The 23,085-nt window shown below is 40.0% G+C and overlaps 1 protein-coding gene and 1 long non-coding RNA gene across 2 annotated transcripts in view; one reads left to right on the forward strand and one right to left on the reverse strand.

Annotated features, from left to right (window-relative positions):
* Positions 1-4,736, reverse strand: part of NPEPPS (aminopeptidase puromycin sensitive) — a 110,846-nt gene extending 106,110 nt beyond the window's left edge. Inside the window, exon 1 of the mRNA XM_020879549.2 lies at positions 4,660-4,736. Within this exon, the coding sequence (XP_020735208.2) occupies positions 4,660-4,721 (62 nt within the window). The 5' untranslated portion in view covers positions 4,722-4,736. The remainder of the gene's footprint in view (positions 1-4,659) is intronic.
* Positions 1-23,085, forward strand: part of LOC139039108 (uncharacterized) — a 30,027-nt gene that overhangs the window by 1,408 nt on the left and 5,534 nt on the right. The window lies entirely within an intron of this gene.

Here is a 23,085-nt window from a genome sequence, read left to right on the forward strand (position 1 = left end):
TTCAAGGGATGATATGAAGAATTTTGTCAGATAATCTTTTAATAATCCAGGTCACTGAAATAAGTAAGATTTGGACCTTTGAGCAAGTGCTTTCAAAAGTTAGAACTTTTGTTTTCCTGATTTCATGTTAAAAAATAAGATATGTGTCACTTTCTTTCTGGTTTCATCTTTGTTTCTACTTTTAAAGAATAAATAAAAGACCTGGGAATTCCCTTACCATCCAGTGGTTAGGACTCTGTGCTCTCACTGCCAGGGTCTGGGTTCTATCCATGGTGGATGAACTGAGATGCCAAAGCCCTGCAGTGCGGCCAAAAAAATTATATTCATAAAAGACCTTTTACCAATTGTGGCCTCTTTAAATGTAAATTAGCTGTGGCTCCCTCAGTTTTATAGCCATCTCACAAATTGAGGCATATATTTTTTAATATAAATATATATTATACATAAATTGTATATGTTTAAATATGTATTAAAGTGTAAAGGATGAGGAGATTTTATCTATCCCCCTGTTCCTTTATAAAACCTTCTTATATAGCACCCCTTAATTGTCAAAACTCAGTGCTGAAGGCTGTACTGAACCAGCATTGTCCAATAGAAATATAATGCAACCTAGCTAACTAACTTTAAATTTTCTAATAGCCACATCAAAAACAAGAAAAAGGTGAAATTGATACATCTTATTTAAACCAGTATATGCAAAATATTATCATTTCAGCATGTAACCAATATAAAAATATTAACGAGAAAGTTCATGGTGGCCTGATGGTTAGGATTCCTTTCACTGCCATGGCCTAGATTCAATCCTGGTTGGAGAAACTGAGATCCCAAAAGCTTCGCAGCCAAATATATATATATATACATATATATATATATACACATATAGTATATATATGTGTATATATGCAACTTTTTTCCATGATAAGGATTTGAAATCCAGTGTATATTTTACATTTATAGCACGTCTCAATTCTGACTTGGCACATTCTGAGTGCTTAACAGTCACATGTGACTAGTAGCTATTATCAATATATTGATCAGCACCATCTTGGACTCTAGGCCTGTCCTGCTATCCTCTGAATCCTACAAACCTTTTAGGACAGACTGAAAAGCTGCAATCCTTTCAAACTAAGATGTGAGATGGGGCCTTTTGTTGCATGGATGCATTTTTTTGACCATTTTTGGTCACAACTAATAATTCTAATATAATTTGTTAATCTAATAATAATGTATTGAGTGCTTACTAAACACTTTACATGTATTAATTCATTTAATTCATTCAACAATTCTTTTAGGTCGACACCATTATCCCCATTTTACAGATGAGAAAACAGGCACACAGAGATTTAGTGACTTGCCCAAGGTTGTACAGCTAGTAAATGGCAGAGCCAGCATTAAGACTCAGCCATTATTTTTTCCCTCCTGGAAAATTTTGTTGCAGCTTCCCTATTTCCTAGTTCTCCAGAACTATACAAAAAAGATCTTAATTACCCAGATAACCACGAAGGTGTAATCACTCACCTAGAGTCAGACATCCTAGGGTGTGAAGTCAAGTGGGCCTTAGGAAGCATCACTATGAGCAAAGCTAGTAGAGGTGATGGAATTCCAGCTGAGCTATTTCAAATCCTAAAAGATGATGCTTTTCAAGTGTTACCCTCAATATGCCAGCAAACTTGGAAAACTCAGCAGTGGCCACAGGACTGGAAAAGATCCATTTTCATTCCAATCCCAAAGAAAGGCAATGCCAAAGAACATTCAAACTACCACACAATAGCATTATCTCACACTCTAGCAAAGTAATTTTGAGCTAGCCTAGCTCAAAATTCTCCAAACTAAGCTTCAACAGAATGTGAACCGAGAATTTCCAGATGTTCAAGCTGGGTTTAGAAAAGGCAGAGGAACCAGAGATCAGATTGCCAACATCCATTGGATCATAGAAAAAGCAAGCAAATTCCAGAAAAACTTCTGCTTCATTGACTACGCTAAAGTCTTTGACTGTGTGGATCACAACAAACTGGAAAATTCTTCAAGAGATGGGGATACCAGACCACCTTACCTGCCTCCTAAGAAATCTGTATGCATGTCAAGAAGCAACAGTTAGAACTGGACATGGAACAATGGACTGGTTCTAAATTGGGAAAGGAGTACATCAAGGCTGTGTATTGTCATCCTGCTTATTTAAGTTATATGCAGAGTACATCATTCAAAATACCGAGCTGGAAGAAGCACAAGCTGGAATCAAGATTGCTGAGAGAAACATTAATAACCTCAGATATCAGATGACACCACCCTTATGGCAGAAAGTGAAGAGGAACTAAAGAGCCCCTTGATGAAAGTGAAAGAGGCGAGTGAAAAAGCTGGCTGAAAACTCAACACTCAAAAAACTAAGATCATGGCATCCGGTCCCATAACTTCATGGGAAATAGATGGGGAAACAATGGTAACAGTGACAGGCTATTTTCTTGGGCTGCAAAATCACTACAGATGGTGACTGCAGCCATGAAATTAAAAGACACTTGCTTCTTGGAAGAAAAGCTATGACAAACCTAGACAGCGTATTAAAAAGCAGAGACATTACTTCACCGACCAAGTTCCATCTAGTTAAAGCTGTGGATTTAGTTATATATGGATGTGAGAGTTGGACCATAAAGAAAGCTGAGCACTGAAGAACTGATGCTTTTGAACTGTGGTTTTGGATGAGACTCTTGAGAGTCCCTTGGGCTGCAAGATCAAACCAGTCAGTCCTGAAATCAGTCCTGAATCTTCATTGGAAGGACTGATGCTGAAGCTGAAACTCCAGTACTTTGGCCACCTGATGGCAAGAGCTGACTCACTGGAAAAGACCCTGAGGCTGGAAAAGATCAAAGGCATGAGAAGGGGACAACAGAGGATAAGATGGTTGGATGGCATCACCAATTCAATGAACATGAGTTTGAGCAAGCTCCAGGAGTTGGTGATGGACAGGGAAGTCTGGCCTGCTGCAGTCCATGGGGTCGCAAAGAGTCGGACACAACTGAGCGACTGAACTGATCTGTACCTCAACTTCTTTAAAAGTTATTTTCATTATGCAGGAACACATGAGGCTCCCTTTTTCTGTTAAAGCAAATTTAATATATAACCATTTAAGACTCTCCATGAGCTGTCCTTACCATTTTCTCAGACTTGTTTCTCTTTACCCTTTAACACAGATTCTCCAGTCTTAGCAAGCTAACCTGTTTATCACTTGGTTCTTAGAGCTTGCTCACTATCTCTTCTTTACCATTGCTCACACATTATTGCTTGGAAAGACCTCCTCATCCTTCTTGGCAAACCCATGCCCCTCCCTTCCTTCAAAACTCACCTCTTCCAGAAAGTCCTCATTGACTACCTCCACCCAGCTGTAACCCATTTTCCATCATCATCTCTCAAGTACTGGCTTTTGCTGATTTATTTGTCCTTGTTCTGTCATTTTAATTTGTCTTATATGCATATCTTTTTAAGATGTACTACCAGCAAGAGCTTGACTTCTTATTCTGTCACTGTCAGGACTGAGCCCTGCACAGAGTACATCTCAATTGTTATTGACCCGACTAACCAGTTGACCAAGAGATAATACTTTACCCTTTGTATTGAAGGGTAAAAAAACCCTTTGTGTTCTCTCCTCCACAGAGAAACTGTGTGAACCTAAGTTTAGAGGCAACCTCCTTTTATAAAATCACAGGAATGATTTTTGAAAAGCAAAACAAAAAACCTACCAGGGCTAATGGACTTCATGGCAACAGTAATTGTGACCCTGATGAGGATAAAGGGGAGAACCTTACTTGGCCTCATCCTTAGTCCCATGACCCAGAGGTTCCAACGCAGCAAGTCAAGCCTGAACCCAGGCCTTCTGGGATAGAGGAATGGAAGATAGCATATGGTTCCCATAAGAAGACTAAAGATCTGACATATGTTCCAGACAGTCTTCTCTGGGATAACTTAAATGAAGTTTAAGGCTCTCAGAAATTAATTTCCCTCCAATGGGGCTTCAGAAAGAATGGAAAAGTCAATATATCTCAAGGTCATTAGCATCACGTCCAACAGATTTCTTGGCTTCTCTCTTTAACTGATAATAAAGGCCTTAAAGCAGATAAGTGCATAATGCATACTTTTCTCCAAGAAAAGTATTATATTCACTTGTGGTTTGAGAATTTCTTTAAAAAAAAAATCTGTCATGTTCTTAATATCAGAATGATCTTCATAGCATGAGTTGGAGTAAAAGGATATACAGTTGGCCCCTGGACAACCCAGGTTTGAACTATGCTAGTCCACTTGGGTTTTTGTTTTTTTTTTTCAATTAATACAAACTATAGGACTGCATAATCTGTGGTTGACTGAATCCTCAGATGAAAGGGACTGACTATAAAGTTATATTAATAGACAGATTTTTTTGGCTGGAGGGAGTAGTCAGTGCCCCTAATCTCTGCTGTTCAAGGGTCAACTATATAGGGCAAATGTAAGTCATTGAAACAGATGTTTCACAGCAAAGAGAATATAAAGGAATTGGGTTATGGATCCAAAATATTCCCCACATTACATGAAAGTAAAGCTTATTGTAACCATTTAGTTTCACTAACTTAGAAATTATAGACTTCAATGTCAGTTTTGAACTTGTAACTCTAGTTCCGCTAAGGTGAGTCTTACCTGCGGAAGATGGTAAAGGGGTTCCAAAAACCAGGGAAACAAAAAGTTAGAGAGCAATCCATAGGTAGCTGATGCCATGAGATCCCAGCTTTCACTCTTTTCTGTAACTTAAAATGGCTGTTGGAATGACCGTTGGGGAGTAGATAGAATGTTGCCTACCTATCCTGTGTTCTTCATGAAAGAGAAGTAGATTAATTCCATGTGCTTTATTTAAAATGTGGATAATAATGACACATAACAGGTGATATATGTATGTGTGTCTGTATGTATTCATTCCTTTATTTATTTGAGGATGGCAATATGACATTATATATATCCAAATATGGCCAAAGAAAGACTCTCAGAGTTGGAATGGGTTTTGTTTCTCTTGGTATCTTTCCATCAGGAAGTTGAAAAAGTCATGTATTTCCACCTCCACGTTTCTTACTTCCTTTCTAGCACCTCCCCTCTTTTTTTTTTCCCTTTCCCAGTACTTCTGCGTCCTTTTTCACTAACACCAGTCCAGGATTATTTACCAATCCTAAGTGACTGGGCAACTACGTGACTAAACACAGGCCCTTTGTTGATGACTTCAAGTTGACATGAGCCTGTTTGGCCCTGTCCTCTTATGAAGGGTCAGTCACCCAACTCTTGCAGAACGTGAATTAGAAAATAAGGCCAACGCCCTCTGCTGCAGGGAAGAATGCATATATCTGTCTGACGCGTGGGTCCCTGGAATGCTGCTACAACATTTCCCGTGAAATCACAAGTCTTTAAAGGTTACAGTGTTCTGGAGCTGGCATGCTAGAATTAATTTAGCAATGGTGTTGCCTTGACTTCAAATCCCAAAAAAATAAGTGAGGGCTCAGGTTGAACTAGACCAGTGAGTAGCCAGGAGCATTGTCTCGGCAACTTAGCAACAGTCAGATAGCCTCAGTTTCTCCACCCTTGGCTCAATTTCTATTTGTTTTTTAAATCCCTGACAAGAAGAATTTACATCAGAATTATTCCTCCCTTAAGTCTTGACCCCTTACCTCAAAGAGAATAATCTCACCTATGTCCAACCCTAGGTTAAGGGTGGGGTGAAGAAAAGACACTCAAAACATTAAGGCCTGCCAACATGCCTTTGAAATTTTAGCCACATCTTAAATAACTGAGGCTGAAAATCAGCTGCTGCCAGGCTCCCTACAGAATTTGCACTGGAGTCAAGATAAATAAACACTTAAAAAGTGTAGGGGGAGCTAGAAATCAGCTTGTGGTCTGCTTATGCACAGGACTGAACTGAAAGTTATCTTGTCCTCAATAAAAAATGAATAATAATGCCAGAGGGGAAGAGAGATTGAAAGGTAGGCATCTAGTCCCCTTTCATTTGCAGATGTTCTACATTATTCTAGGAAAATAGTCTTGGAATATGGAGGCTAGCCTTTGAGATCTGGTGCCTGTTTTTTCCAAAATAAAATTTAGAGGGTATCTCTTTATTGTGAATTGACTCAAGAAGAAGCCACAGAGACAAAAAGCAATTCAGACTATTCATATTCTTTGGTCCTTGGGAAACCATACCAGCAGATTTCTAGATATGGTCTATTTTAGTTCAAAGTGCGATCACACTGTATAAAATATACATTCACTGAGAAGGAGGCAGAGCACAGATTCCCTGGGGACCTGACATCAGAAATTAGGGCAGGCCAAAAAAAAAAAAAAAAATGACAAAACTCTTTAGGCAAAAAGGCACAATTCAGACATTCAAGATATATATATACACATATATATGTTTGACTGCATCAAGTTGTAGGCTTAATTGCTCCCTAGCATGTGGGATCTTAGTTCCCCAACCAGAGACTGAATCCACATTCCCTGCAGTATAAGGCAGATTCTTTTTTTTTTTTTAAGGCTGATTCTTAACTGCTGGATCACCAGGGAAGTCCTGGGAACAATGTGTGTATATATATATATGTACATATATGTATATATATATATTTTTTTTTGCCCCAAACCTAGATTGGCTACTTAATGGGAACACAGTCTTAGGAACTCTACGTTAGGAAGCCCTGAACTCTTTCTGTCCGGTTCTGATATGTCTCAGTGCCAAATGATGCCAAAATATGACAGCTTTGTTTGACCCTATGTACTTTTACTAAAGTGATTCATTACTATCTTATCTCAGTTTAAGAGGATATCATGTAGAGGGGAGGCTGACAGGATCAAAGGAGTTGAAAAGGTAGAGGAGAGAAAAAGGAGTTGCTATTTTACCAATAGTGCTATTCTTACTGTTTGACAGGGTAAATCACTTTGGTTTATAAGCCCCTTTGGAAATGGCAACCCACTCCAGTATTCTTGCCTGGAAAATCCCACGGACTGAGGATCTTGGTAGGCTCCAGTCCATGGGGTCACAAAGAGTCGGACACGACTGAGCGACTTCACTTCACTCCACTTCTTTATTTTTTCTGGGAGTTAAAATACTACAGTTCTGTCCAGGTTGGGTTCAGACTTGAAGTTTACAAATTGCAGTCCTGAAAGCTGACACTTGTTTTATACTCCTAAACAAGAAATTAAAATTAAATGGTAAAATCTTTAAGATCTTAGTTTTCTCTGACTTTCCCCACCCTCATGGTAAAGGGACAGACAAGCCCAATAAGCTGTATTACAAACACTAGGATTCAAACTTAAATTTTAAGGATAGGCACAGTAAATTGAAAACAAGCTCCTTTTGCCTTGTTCTTTTTTATTGTTTTTATAAGGGATTTCAAATAAAAAGGATCAGAAAGTTACAGAGATAGATTTTTGCAGTTAATTTGGGGGAGTAATTTGCCCCAAAGTAACTGCAAAAAAAGCCATTAAGAGAATTTCTGATTCCTGGTCCTGTCTCCTTTCCAAATATCCATGCCATCATAGGTAACTGTCAGAGGACAAGTGCTGAAGTATTAGGAGGACTGACTACATGCCCTAGATTTTACTGGACAGTCCTGTTTTCAAATATTCTTCATGGCTGTTGTCATAGCCATGTAAATGTCCTAGAAATTCCAAAATTCTGGCATTTGAGTTTAAAGAAAATGAAAGAAGAATTGTGGGCCTGGGAGTCAAGGCAAAGAGGGCACATGATAGCTGGTGTCAAGGCCAGGTAATAGGAAGAAGACAAAGATCTGATTGCTAGAATAACCAGGCAGCTCAAATGAAGGTAATAGAATACCGCACCACAGAGCATCAGCTAATGCTAAGAAGAATGCTCCCTCCACCAGCATTCAAAGCAGACTCAGAACAATGTTGCTGTTTTCAGCCTACCTCTGGAGTACTGGTACTCCAGCCTCCATTAAAGAGGATGAGATCTGACAGGGAGATCTGCCATAGTAACAAGCTCTATGAAGTAGAACAATGCCAGTAATCCTTTAGTGAAAGAGGTGGGGGGAATAATCTTATTAGAAAAAAAATATTTTCATGCAGCAAATTTGAAGTCTTCCAGGTGCTTTACAAAACCAGGTTTGTTCATTCCTCAGGACTAGCAAATCTAACAAGAGAAACAAGTTCTCTAGGTTCATAAATCCATATGGTTAATCCTAGGCTCTCAGCCCCTATACAAACAAACTCTAGAGATCCAACTGAAGTATACTCCTTACTTAGTACAACTAATCCATTACCACTCTAAATAATAGGGATACATCTAAATATTTTTCACAGTATTTTTTGTGTGAAAGCGTGTAGGAATCTGTGGAGCAGAAGAAAGTTTCAGTTCTTTTTCTTTTATCATGACCATTGTTGTTTGGTCACTAAGTCATGTCTGACTCCTTGCAACACCATGGACTCTAGCCCTCCAGTTTCCTCTGTTTATGAGATTTCCCAGGCAGGAATACTGGAGTGGGTTGTCATTCCCTTCTCCAGGGGATCTTCCCAACCCAAGGATCAAACCTGCATCTCTTGCAGAATTGCAAGTGAATTCTTTACTGCTGAGCCCCCGGATAAGCCCCATCGTGACCGTGACCGTTGCCAACTTTGTAATTCCATGCAGTAACTCTCAAGGTATATATTCTCATCAGCCAGATTGGCAGGCAGGGGTGGGGGGTGGCAAGGGGTGAGGGAGGACTCCTGTTCTGCAGAGTAGGCCAAATAGCTTTCCCAAATACTAGGATTGCCAGATAAAGTACAGGACGGCTATTTAAATTTGATCTTCAGACAAACAATAAGTTTTTAAAGTTGTTTTTTAGTACAAATATGTTTTAAAAATTTCATGGGAGCTGCTAACACTAAAATATGCAATATTTGGGAGGAACACTTATACTAAAAAGCTACTGTTTATCTGAAATTCAAATTTAATTGAAGATTTGATTCTAGATTTTTATTTGCTAAATCTGGCAACCCCACCAGTAGTCTGCTTTCAGATTTTGAAGATGGCAGCCAATGGCTTTTGAACTATTTGATTTTATTAAAGGGAATTTAAAAGTAGCCTTATGTGTTTGCAAAAATCTTTCTCTTGAGAGTCACTGGCATTCTGTCATGTTTAGTTTTTTAGGTTATGAAACCCTAAAAGGATTCTCTGACTCTCTTCAAATTTTCATATTCCCCAGGGTATTAACTTTAGTGGAAAATGGCATAGGTTGATATCAGCTGGCTCCATAAAAAATCAACTTGTCTCTTCAAATATTTCAAATACTTTAAATACTTTTTCTGAAATTAAATACTCCATGTTCAAAATAGGGTGGTGATTGTGCCATATTTTGTAAGAGAAATTGCTTTGAGAGTGATGTTGGCAAGATTATGTAGAATAGCAGCCAAATGCTGATCTACCATGCTGGGAAACCAATGATGGTTTTTTATTTCTTTCTCCCACCACTGTTACTATCTTAATATCCTTTTAACATTTCCACTCACCTGCAAATGATTCAGGCAGACATTATAGACCCGATTCTGCCACTTTGGGAGAGATCAAAGCTTAGCCATTTTAATGCAGGAGGGAAAAAAAACAACTGTGAATAATAAATATTCACAGAGCTGAAAGCAGAGAATATCCCAAGAGAATCACATTTTGCCGTAACCCAGGGAGAGAAATCTTTTCCACAATTATTAATTTGGTTCTTTAGAAAAATCATCTCTTCACTTGTTTATTAAACATTTACTGAATGCCTAGAGGAACTCACTGTGTGTGTATGTGTATGTGTGCCTCTTTGCGACCCCATGGACTGTAGCCCATAAAGCTCCTCTGTTCATCAGATGGTCCAGGAAAGAATACAGGAATGGGTTGCCATTTCCTCCTCCAAGGGATCTTCCCGACCGAGGGATCGAACGTGTCTCCTGTGTCTCCTATATTTGCAGGTGGATTCTTTACCACCGAGCCACCTGAGAAGCCCCATGTATGTGTATAACTTGACTGAAATATAATTTTTATGAATAAAATGAACAAATCTTAAACGTTTAGGTCAGTGCCTATTGACAATTGTAACCATTGTGTAACGACTAGTCAAAACAAGATACAGAATATTTTTATCACCCCAGAAAGTTTCCTCATGGCATTTTCAGTCAATCCCCACTCCTGCCCCAACTTCACCCACTTCAGCTTAGCAACCTGAGTACTTCCTGATTCCTGTCACCATAGATTTTCTTTGCCTGTTCCTATACTTCATGTCAGTGAAATCATTTAGTATGTGTTATGTGTGTTTGTGTTTATGTCTGGTGTGTGGCTTTATACAACATAATGTTTCTGATTTGCATGCGTTGTGTGTATCAGTACTCCATTCCATCATATTGCTGAGTAGTATGGTTGGAGGATACTGTAATTTATTTATTCCTTTTCTTATTGAAATGACATTTGTATTATTTCCAGTTTGTGGCTATTATAACTAAGGCTACCTACAAGGATTCTTATACAGTCTTATACATATATGTTTTCATTTCTCTTGACTACATACTTAAGAATTCCTGGATCATGGGTTAAATACATGTTTAATTTTGTAAGAAACTGCCAAACATTTCTCCAGCGTGGTGGTTCCTTTTTACACTCCCACCAGCACTAAATGAAAGTTCTACTTTTTCCACATCTTCATGGACATGTGGTGTCAGTCTTTTTTTAGCGCTTCTAGTGGATGTAATTGATATCTCCTTATGGTTTTCATTTGCATTTTCCTGATGGTTACTGGTGGTGAGCATTGTCACAGGCTGAATTCCTTTGGAAGCAGACTCATTGGGAGATTAATTAGCAGCAGGTTTTTTTGAAGGAGAGCACTTGGGCTCAACCTCTGTGCAAGAAAAAAGACAGAAGCATTATTGGACAAGGGAAGAAGTTGAGCTGTTGTACAATGGAGTCTCAGAGGCCTCAACTGACCTTACCAAGAGCTCTGAAAATGCGCTCAAAAAAATACAAAATGTTCAGAGTTTAGGCAAGTGGCTGGACTTCTCTGCCCCCGTATTAATAGCCACCATGACCTTGGGCAAGTCAGTGCCCTTCAGCATAGGCAGTCACTGAAGCAGACTGATTGCAGGCTGTCTCCTGACAGCCTCTCCAACAGCTGAAGAATAAGTCCTTCATTCCAAAGGAGAATCAGAGTGGCACATCATAGCATTTGCTACAAGCACTTTTCATGCCTTATTGGCCATTTATATCTCTCTTTATGTGAGGCATCTGTTCAAGTCTTTTGCCCATTTTTTAATTGAGTAGCTCAACCTTTTGCTGTTAATTTACAGGCACTCCATAAATTATCTGGATATGAATCATTGGTCAAGTGTGTGTGTGTGTGTATATATATATATGCAGTGATTACTATTTTTCCCAGTCTGTCATTTGTCCACTTATTTTCTTAGAGATGTCATTTTGATGAAGTCTGATTTTTCAATTTTATCTCTTATGGCTAGTGCTTTTTGTGTCCTGCTGAGAAATGTTTTCCTTCTTCAAATTACAAAGATTCTCTTCTGTATTTTTTCTAGAAGCTGTATGGTTCTTGTGCTATTTTAAAAACTATGTTTAAAAAAAATTTTTTTACATAAGGTTTGTTGTAAGGAGGTTTCAGATTATAAAAGGATTACTTGATCAATGTAGGGAATACAGAAATTTACATGAGCATTAATAAAGTAGTATCAGTAATTCTAAACAAAATCACTGTTAATAATTAGTACACTGACCACCTGTGTTTTTTCCAGTGATACACCAACACATGCATTTACACACACACTTACCATTTTGGGGTCATAACCTATTTCACTTAGTATATCATTCAAATATTCACATTATTAAATATTCTCCATTATGACAATGTCTATAAATATATGCTAACTTATTTAATTAACTTATAAACTAGTTAATTTATTTTACTAATTTCCTATTCTTGGATATTTAAAGTGTTTCCAATTATGTTTGCTGTTTTACATACAATCAATAAAGAACCAAATGCTAAAGTCTTTGACTGTGTGGATTACAACAAACTGTGGAAAATTCTTCAAGAGATGGGAATACCAGACCACCTTACCTGCCTCCTGAGAAATCTGTGTGCAGGTCAAGAAGCAACAGTTAGAATGGGACATGGAGGAGAAGGCAATGGCACCCCACTCCAGTATTCTTGCCTGGAAAATCCCATGGATGGAGGAGCCTGGTAGGCCGTAGTCCATGGGGTCGCTAAGAGTTGGACACGACTGAGCAACTTCACTTCCACTGTTCATTTTCATGCATTGGAGAAGGAAATGGCAACCCACTCCAGTGCTCTTGCCTGGAGAATCCCAGGGACAGGGGAGCCTGGTGGGCTGCTGTCTATGGGGTCGCACAGAGTTGGACACGACTGAAGTGACTTAGCAGCAGCAGCAGCAGCCAATGGGTAAAGGTGCATATAGGGCTTCTCATAACACAAACTTTCTTCTCCACTGCCTTACTGATCAGCTGCTCACTCTTCAGCCCTTTCTCCTCTGCTTCTCAAAACCAAACCAATCTTAGACAAGTTCCCTTCACCAGCCTGTAAACTCTGTTCTTCTTATTGCCAATAAAGGATTTTTACCTTGGAAAAAAAAAAAAAGATTGGGACATGGAACAATGGACTGGTTCAAAATTGGGAAAAGAGTATAGAAGGCTGTATATTGTCACCCTGCTTATTTGATTTATATTCAGAGTACATCATGAGAAATGCTGGGCTGGATGAAGCACAAGCTGGAATCAAGATTGTGGGAGAAATATCAATAACCTCAGATATGCAGATGACACTACACTAGTGGCAGAAAGCAAAGAGGAACTGAAGAGCCTCATGATGAAGGTGAAAGAGGAGAGTGAAAAAGCTGGCTTAAAACTCAACATTCGGAAAACTAAGATCATGGCATCCGGTCACATCACTTCATGACAAATAGATGGGGAAACAGTAGAAACAGTGACAAACTTTATTTTCTTGGGCTCCAAAATCACTGCGGACGGTGACTGCAGCCATGAAATTAAAAGACGCTTGCTCCTTGGAAGAAAAGCTGTGACAAACCTAGACAAAATGTTAAAAAGCAGAATATTACTTTGCCAACAAAGGTCCATCTAGTCAAAGCTATAGTTTTTCCATAATTACATATGGATGTGAGAGTTGGACCATAAGTAAGGCTGAGCACTGAAGAATTGATGGTTTTGACCTGTGGTGTTGGAGAAGTCTCTTGAGAGTCCCTTGGACTGCAAGGAGATCAAACCTGTTAAGCCTAAAGGAAATAAACTTTGAATATTCATTGGAAGGATTGATGCTGAAGCTGAAGCTCCAATATTTTGGCCACCTGATGAGAAGAACTGACTCAGGAAAAAATCCTGATGTTGGGAAAGATAGAAGGCAGGAGGAGAAGGGGATGAGATGGTTGTATGGCATCACCTACTCAATGGACATGAGTTTGAGCTAGCTTCGAGAGATGGTAAAGAACAGGGATGCCTGGTGTGCTGCAGTCCATGGGGTCGCAAAGAGTCAGACACGATTGAGCAACTAAACAACAATATATAACCAAGCAGATGGGTAGCCCAAGCTAGGATTTTGAGGAAACATCATTCCGGCATTTAAAAATGAAATAATCAAACAAAAAGAGGAGGAAAATGAGAATAAAGAAAAAGTAATTTTTTTTTTTGGCTGCACTGGGTCTACTTGCTGCACATGGGCTTTTTCTAGTTGCAGTAGGTGGGGGTTACTCTTCGTTTCAGTGCACAGGTTTCTTATTGTGTCGGCTTCTCTTATTGCAGACAACAGGCTCTAGGCACGGGGGCTTCAGAAGCTGCAGTTCGTGGGCTCAGGGCCCAGGCTCTGTAGTTGTGACACACAGGCCTAGTTGTTTCGTGGCATGGGGAATCCTGGACCAGAGATTGAACCCCCCATATCTCCCGCGTTGGCAGGCGGATTCTTATGCACTGCACCACCAGGGAAGTCCAAGAGAAGTAAATCTTTTACTCTCCAGATAAAACCAAAGGAAGATTTCACTGAAGTCCTCTCTTCTCGCCTTCCTCTTTCTCTTAATACTTCACTCAGAGGACAGTTGTTTGAAACTTTCTCCTAACTAACTCCTCTTTTCCTGGTTCTTCCATTCCTTTCCTTCTTTTCCCCATGTCTGTTTGTTCCCTGACACCATTCTGATTAAATTCTTCTCATTTTCCAATAAATATCTGCCTTTTTCAATGTAAATTAAGTTGAAGCTCTATTGCATTTTCTCTAGGACCCAACCCTCCTTTTACCAGTCTGGTAGAAAAACACTCTTTTTGCCTCTGGGAGAGATAAAGGTTGTGAAAATTCATACTGATATTTTTTCTGTCATATAAAGAACAAACTCATAGATATATAGATATCTTTTTCCCCCTACATGTCATTGTTTCTTTAGGCTCAATATCTAGAAGTGAAACCCTGAATCAAAGAGCATTAACACTTTAAAGGCTCTTAATACAGGTTGTCAAACTCCCCTCCAGAAATGTGCCAACTTACATTCTTTTTAGCAAAACATGAGAATATCTGCTTTCATACCCTCCAGCATCAGGCTGTAAGGTTTGTTTTCTTTTAATCTTTGTCAATTCAGTAAGTGAAAGTGCTATCCCATTGTTCTTTATCTGCATTTCTTTGATTCCTAGTTAGGAAGAACTTTTCTTTTTCTTTTAACACTGGCCACTTTAATTGCTTTGGTGAATTGCTATGCACTTGATACTATGTATTTCTTTCACTTATCCCTCCAAGTACCACATGAAGCACATGGTATTCTCATTTTGGAAAACTGAGAAATGCATTGATTGACTGACTTGCCTGGGATTGCAGTGGCTAGTTACTGGCAGACCCAGGCCAACCTGACAGAAGAGGCACTCCTTCTATCTCAAATTCAGTCTTCCTGTGATCTCTTTCCATAAACTCTAGGGTTGATGTAATTTAACCCAAAGAATGCCTGGAAAAAGACAAGTCTAGAGCTTGAGTTCCCATTTAGTTCTTCCCTAACAGATGGTGCATAACTTGGTCCATGCAAGAGCAGATGTGCTTCCAACACCTATTTCATTTAAGTATTGAGAACTGTACATAGCAGCAGCATTCACAATAGCCAAGACATGGAAACAACCTAAATGTTCATCAGCAGATGAATGGATAAAGAAGAATGGAATGCCACTCAGCCATGTGCTGTGCTCAGTCACTCCGTCCTGTCCAACTCTCTGCAGCCCCATGGACTGTAACCCATTGGGCTCCTCTGTCCATGGAGTTTTCCACAAGAATTCAGAGTGGGTTGCCATTTCCTATTTCAGGACATCTTCCCCACCCAAGGATGGAACCCACGTCTCCTGCATTGACAGGCAGATTCTTTACCACTAGCACCACATGTGTATTCTGTGTATTCTTTGCTTTGTGGAAAAATATGTATATTATCAAGTGTGAAACAGATCGCCAGCCCAGGTTGGATGCATGAGACAAGTGCTCGGGGCTGGTGCACTGGGATGACCCAGAGGGATGGGATGGGGAGGGAAGTGGGAGGGGGGTTCAGAATGGGGAACACATGTAAATCCATGGCTGATTCATGTCAATGTATGGCAAAAACCACTACAATATTGTAAAGTAATTAGCCTCCAACTAATAAAAATAATTGGGAAAAAAAGTTTAGAAAAAAGAAAAATGTCTCTATAGTCAAAGCTATGTTTTTTTCAGTAGTCACGTATGGATGTATGAGTTGGACCATAAAAAAGCTGAGCACTGAAGAACTTATGCTTTTGAACAGTGGTGTTGGAGAAGACTATTGAGAGTTGAACAACAAGGAAATCAAACCAGTCAATCTCAAAGGAAGTCAGCCCTGAATATACATTGGAAGGACTGATGCTGAAACTGAAGCTCCGATACTTTGGCCACCTGATGAACTGACTCATTGGAAAAGACCCTGATGTTGGGAAAGACTGAAGGGAAGAGGAGAAGGGGGCGACAGAGGATGAGACGGTTAAATAGCATCACTGACTTAATGGACATGAATTTGAGCAAACTCTGGGAGATGACGAAGGACTGGGAAGCTTAGTGTGCTGCATTCCATGGGGTCGCAAAGGGTCGGACATGACTTAGTGACCGAGCAACAACAAGCGCTACCTGGGAAGCCATAAAAATAACAAAATAATGCCAGCTGCAGCAACATGGATGGACCTAGAGACTGACTGCCATACGGAGTGAAATAAGTCAGGGGAGAAATATCATATGACATTCTTTTTATGTGGAATCTAAAGAGAAATGATATGAATGAAATGATTTATAAAACAGAAATAGACTCAAAGACTTGGAGAAGGAACTTACGGTTGTCGTGAGGGAAGGATGGGGGGAAGGGAGAGTTAGGGAGTTTGGGATCATCACGCACACACGCACATATTTAAAATGGATAACCAACAAGGTCCTACTGTGAAAAACACAGAACTCTTGTCAATCCCATGTGGCAGCCTGGATGGGAGGAGAGTTTGGGGGAGGACGGATACATGTAAACATATGGCTGAGTCCCTTTGCTATCCACCTGGAACTATCACAACATTGTTAGTTGGCTATACTCCAATATAAGATAAAAAGTTAAAAAAAAAAAGAATACTTCCTTCCTTTCTGACCTGCTTTTCTGTCCTTCTCACTGTCCTGTCCCCCTGATATGTTGCATTATTTTCCAAAGGATCTCTGTCTCTGTCTCTCTGCCTCTTTCGCTCTCTGTTCCCTGCCCAGATGTGGATATTCCCTCCCAACCAGTTTTGTTTCCATGGTCACACCCTCTGTGTTTCTGCTTCTACCCTCTATCTTTCTCTAGACTCTTTACCATCCTCTTTGCATCTGTTCTCTATGTTCATCTCTGTAGAAGCTACAAGATAGTCATAAAGTCTGCAAACATAGAGAATAGTTTATATTTTTACAGATTGAACTCCCTGGATTACTTCTTCTGGGATATGTATGTTTATTCGGCAAAAAAAAGTCTGAGATAGATTATATGAGATAAAGCATCATAGACTCATTTGCAAGGAATGGTAGGAACAGCATTAGCACTGCATACATGGCAGGTTGGCCCACGGCATTGAACAAAGCATCCTTAGTAAGGAACATATCGTGTAATATTATTGAACATAGCATGTTTTGTATTGTAATATTCATAAATCTTTTGTTAAGTATATTCACCCATGTTTCCAAATTTTATGACCATTTGTAGTTCATCGGTGGATCTTTTCCTTGCCTTTCCTTTCTTTCTGCTTATCTATATTTCGTCATAAGTATGCTCTTCATTAGAACTAGCCCCTGTTTTAATGACTTGGCTTTGGAATAGAACAAAATCCTTAAGTGGAAGTCTATTGAGAACCAGAAGCTGTAGAACAGTCAAGTTCTATTTTGGCCCTTTTATGTTTCTATCAATGGCCAGAATTTCTGTCCCAATTAAGAAGAGGAAATTACTCAAAAGAGGCCCCTCAGCAACACTCAGCACCCATTTAATAAAACAGCATATCAACCGTGGCCTTTTTATTTTACTGAAACAATCTGAGAAATTATTAAAAGCAATAAAATATACCCCTATTGAGTACTATTTCCTGAGGCCTTTAAATGTTTATCTATTATTCCTTTCTTTCCTTTTTTGCAATATCATTGAGAGACAAAAATGTATTATTCCCACAGCACAAATGAGAAGTGGATGTACAGATAGGTTGTGAATGGCCAAGGCTCACAAAGATCTGAAGCCAGAAACTGGGTCTCTCTGCTGACTGAATCCCTTGGCCAGGCCTTTTTATCCTACAAGAGGCTGTCTAGTTAATGTAGACAGCTTGCTGGCTTGCTTATTCATTTGCTTGTAGAAAAACGAATCTCTTTTTTCATTCCTCCCTTCCTCCTACATAGAAAGAAGTAAGGAAAGAAAGAAAAAGAAAGAAGGAATTCCCTGGCAGTCCAGTGGTTAGGACTCCATCCTTTCACTACCAAGAGCATGGGTTTGATTCCTGGTTAGGGACTTAAGATCCCACAAGCAAAAAAAAAAAAAAAAAAGAAGGAAAAGGGGTTGCCTGGTGGTCCAATGGTTAGGACTCTTGGATCCCACAAATTGTGTGGTGGTTGGGGTGGGGGAGAGAAAGAAAGAAACAAGGGAGGAATGGAAGGAGGGAGGGAGGAAGAAAAGAAAGGATCCACAGCAGCCTGTCAACAACTGGAATGGCTCAGATGATAGCCAGTCACCCAGAGGCAGGGAAAGGGCTGTGGTCACTGGTGATTTCAGTGATTTTTCCCACCACCAGCTGTCATCACAATTTCCAGAAAAGCTGCCAAGAAAAAGTAGGTATTAGCATTTCACAGATCCCCCTGCCCCCACGATTATGGATCTCGGAACTTCTCCTGACTGCCCTTTGCCCTCGTACCTTCCTACCCACAGATAAACAGAAGACCTACAGTACTTGCAAAGGTGCCTCCCTTCTGCCAGAAATCCTTCCTGAAGCTTAGTTATGATTTCTAACTTTCCCTAATCTGGATTGTTTCCTTACAATAAAAACACCAGGGATATGCACTTTATCCGTACTTTCCCTTTTCCCTTTCTCCTCTTGTCCTCTCCCAGTTCAAACAATGCACTCAAGTTTCTAACTTTTGAGATACCATGTTGCAGGTAACTGGTAATTGAAGTGCTTATCTTCACTTCTAGAGTATGTGATTTATGTTGTATCCTTACACTGCACAAGGTCTGGCCCATTCTTGGGACGCAAACGAATGTTAACTGAATAGAAGAACTTGCCTAAGTCGGCCTCAGGCACTCCTGAATTTCAGTGTGCTGAGTTCCAGGGAAAATTAGACTGACTAAGCCAACTGCTCCCTTCCTGTCTGGGAAGAACCACCCAGAGAACAGAACAGGGAGGCCGCACCTCTGCAGAGGGAGAGAAAGGGCTTGACTCTTGTCCCCTTTGCCTGTGATCCCACCCCACACTTTTTCCTCTGTCACAGGCTAAATAAGGCAGTTCTGAAACTCATTTTTTCCAGACACGTTTGTGGGCAGAGCTACTAATAGAACCTGCTGTGGGCTAGATAGGGATCAGGGTAGAGACCAGAGTCTGAATTATACCATAGGAAGCCCTAAGAAAGGTTAGAATTTGATAAGAACCTAAGTAGACTAATCTCTCAGGAGAGATATCTGTCTGTAGGGGTTTAGAGTGTGATCTCTAGAGACATGCTACCTACCTTCAAATAGTATTTGTGCAATTTTTAAACTGTGTGACCTTGGACAAGCTACTTAACCTCTTTATACCTCAATTTCCTCACACATGAAGTAGGGATAACAATGGTACCTGTGTCACAAGGTTGATTAAATCAGTTAATACATGAACATGCTCAATATTGTTATTACTAAGAATGATGCCTTTGGATGGAAGTGGGTTTACCATGCTGAGGTTTGTATGTATAAATGCAGGGCTGGGGCAGAGTTCATTATCAGGGTCTGGAGGCAGTGGAATGACTTTGTGCAAATGAGTGAGAAGAATTTGGAGTTCAGGTGGGGGAGCAATCAGACAGAAGAGTAAGGAGGAGAAATGAGAGAGAAGGGAAAAATTAAAAGCCATTTCAAATTTCCAATAGTATAATAGCAAGATATCTTTTCAGTTCAGTTCAGTCGCTCAGTCGTGTCCGACTCTATGCGACCCCATGAACCGCAGCACATCAGGCCTCCCTGTCCATCACTAACTCCCGGAGTCCACCCAAACCCATGCCCATCTTTTTTTTTTTCTCATTTATTTTTATTAGTTGGAGGCTAATTACTTTACTATATTGTAGTGGTTTTTGTCATACATTGACATAAATCAGTCATGGATTTACATGTATTCCCCATCCCAGTCCCCCCTCCCACCTCCCTCTCTACCCAATCCCTCTGGGTCTTCCCAGTGCACCAGGCCTGAGCACTTGTCTCATGCATCCAACCTGGGCTGGTGATCTGTTTCACCATAGATAATATACATGTTTCGATGGTGTTCTCTCTAAACATCCCACCCTCGCCTTCTCCCACAGAGTCCAAAATTTTGTTCTGTACATCTGTGTCTCTTTTTCTGTTTTGCATATAGGGTTATCATTAACATCTTTCTAAATTCCATATATATGTGTTAGTATACTGTAATGGTCTTTATCTTTCTGGCTTACCTCACTCTGTATAATGGGCTCCAGTTTCATCCATCTCATTAGAACTGATTCAAATGAATTCTTTTTAATGGCTGAGTAATATTCCATGGTGTATATGTACCACAGCTTCCTTATCCATTCGTCTGCTGATGGGCATCTAGGTTGCTTCCATGTTCTGGCTCTTATAAACAGTGCTGCAATGAACATTGGAGTGCACGTGTCTCTTTCAGATCTGGTTTCCTCTGTGTGTATGCCCAGAAGTGGTATTGCTGGGTCATATGGCAGTTCTATTTCCAGTTTTTTTAAGAAATCTCCACACTGTTCTCCATAGCGCCATGCCCATCTTTTAAGAACAGGTATACTTAATTCAAAATTGTTTACGTTGCTGAGCTCTAAACTACCACTGAAGTAAAATGGTACAACTCCTTGGAGAGTAACTTAGCACTATCAAAATTAAAAGCTATGCATCTTTTGATCCTTCCATTCTATTTTCAGGTATTTATCCTACCTTGGTACTTTCAAACAGACTCATGGCCTCTTTGTAACGCCAAAATTTGGGGAACCCCCTAAGTATCCAACAGCATCGTCTATCTATGCAATGGAATACTATGTAGTCATTAAAAAGATTGAGGCAAAGTTATACATATTATTTATGGAATAATAGCCAAGCTACATAAAAAAAGAGCTCTGTCATAGGCAGAGAGAGAGCACCAAGAGCCAACTGGAGGAGCAATGATGAAGTCCAAGCTGGAGTCTATATCCTAGAACAGAGAGACATCATGTATGGAGTGGGTGCTGGGGGTAATGAGAGTTGGGAATGACAAAAGTCTCTGCAGAGTTTCACAGAGGGAAGCACAGCATGACAACAGGTGGGGAATTAGCAAATGGAGAAGTCACTGATGATATCTTTAAAAGCTGCTGGTGTTTCTAGGGCCCAAACAGATCTGTACTTGTGTGCTGCCTGAGTGGTTCTGGTTTGCATAATGGACTAGGAGCAGATCAGAGCAAGGTAGTAAAGGAGTAGGTAGATAGGGCTAAGAAAATGAGCCTGAAGCAATGTGGGTGGATGATCACAGTTATATAGATTTTTAACTAGCTTATCAACGGAGTTCCAAGGATATTGATTAAAAAGTTTGATATCAATAAAGAGAGAGACTTCACCGTTGTATTGTTGTTCAGTCACTAAGTTGTGTCCAACTCTCTGTGACTCCATGGTCTGCAGCACATCAGACCTCCCTGTCCTTCACTATCTCCTGGAGTCCACCCAAATTCATGTCCATTGAGTCGGTGATGCCATCTTATCCTCTGCCACCCTCTACTCCTTTTGCCTTCAGTCTTTCCCAGCATCAGGGTCATTTCCAATGAGTCAGCTCTTTGCATCAGGTGGCATAGTACTGGAGCTTCAGCTTCTGCATCAGTCCTTCCAATATTTATTCAGGGTTGATTTTCTGTAGGATTGATATAGTTTAATGTCCTTGCAGTCCAGGGGACTCTCAAGAGTCTTCTCCAGCACCACAATTCGAAAGCATCAATTCTTTACTGCTCAACCTTCTTTATGGTCCAAAAAATCATAGCTTTAACTATCCAAACCTTTGTCAGCAAAGTGATGTCTTTGCTTTTTATAGGCTCTCTAGGTTTGTCATAGCTTTTCTTCCAAGGAGAAAGTGTCTCTTAATTTCATGGCTGCCGTCACTGTCCACAGTGATTTTGGAGCCCAAGAAAATAAAATCTGTCATTGCTTCCACTTTTCCCCCTTCTATTTACCATGAAGTGACAGGGCCAGCTGCCACGATCTTAGGTTTTCGGATGTTGAGTTTCAAGCCAGTTTTTCACTATCCTCTTTCACACCTCATCAAGAGGCTCTTTAGTTCCTCTTCACTTTCTGCCATTAGAGTGGTATCATCTGCATATCTGAGGTTGTTAATATTTCTCCTGGCAGTCTTGATTCAAACTTGTGATTCATCCAGCCCAGCATTTTGTATGATGTACTCTATATATATTAAATAAACAGGGTGAAAATATACAGCCATGACATAGTCCTTTCACAATTTGGAACCAGTCAGTTGTTCAACATAAGGTTGTAACTGTTGTTGCTTAACCTGCATATAGGTTTCTCAGAGACAAGTAAGGTGGTCTGGTATTCCCATCTCTTTAAGAATCTTTTATAGTTTGTTATGATCCTCAAAGTCAAACGCTTTCACGTAGTCAATAAAGCAGATGTTTTTCTGAAACTCCCTTGCTTTCTAGAATATGTTGGCAATTTGATCTTTGGTTCCTCTGCCTTTTCTAAACCCAGCTTGTACATCTGGAAGTTCTCAGTTCACTTATTGCTGAAGCCTAGCTTGAAGGATTTTGAGTGAAACCTTACTAGCATGAGATGAGCGAAGCTTGTACATTCAGTAGCTTGTACATTCTTTGGCATTGCCCTTCTTTGGGATTGGAATGAAAACTGAGCTTTTCCAGCCCTGTGGCCACAGCTGAGTTTTCCAAATTTGCTGACATATTCAGTGCAGCACTTGAACAGCATCATCTTTTAGGATTTGAAATAGCTCAGCTGGAATTCCATCACCTCCACCACCTTTGTTTGTAGTAAGGCTTCCTAAGGCCCACTTGACTTCGCATTCCAGAATGCCAGGCTCTAGGTGAGTGACCACACCATCATAGTTATCCTGATCATTAAGACCTCTTTTGTATAGTTCTTCTGTGTATTCTTGCCACCTCTTCTTAATCTCTTCTGCCTCTGTTAGGTCCCTACTGTTTCTGTCCTTTATTGTGCCCATACTTGCATGAAATGTTCCCCTGATGTTCCAATTTTCTTGTAGAGATATCTAGTCTTTCTCATTCTACTGTTTTCCTCTTTTTCTTTGCTTTGTTCATTTAAGAAGGCCTTCTTATCTCTCCTTGCTATTCTCAGAAACTGCATTCAGTTGGGTAT

Source organism: Odocoileus virginianus, chromosome 17 (assembly GCF_023699985.2).
Source record: "Odocoileus virginianus isolate 20LAN1187 ecotype Illinois chromosome 17, Ovbor_1.2, whole genome shotgun sequence".
Taxonomy (NCBI): domain Eukaryota; kingdom Metazoa; phylum Chordata; class Mammalia; order Artiodactyla; family Cervidae; genus Odocoileus; species Odocoileus virginianus.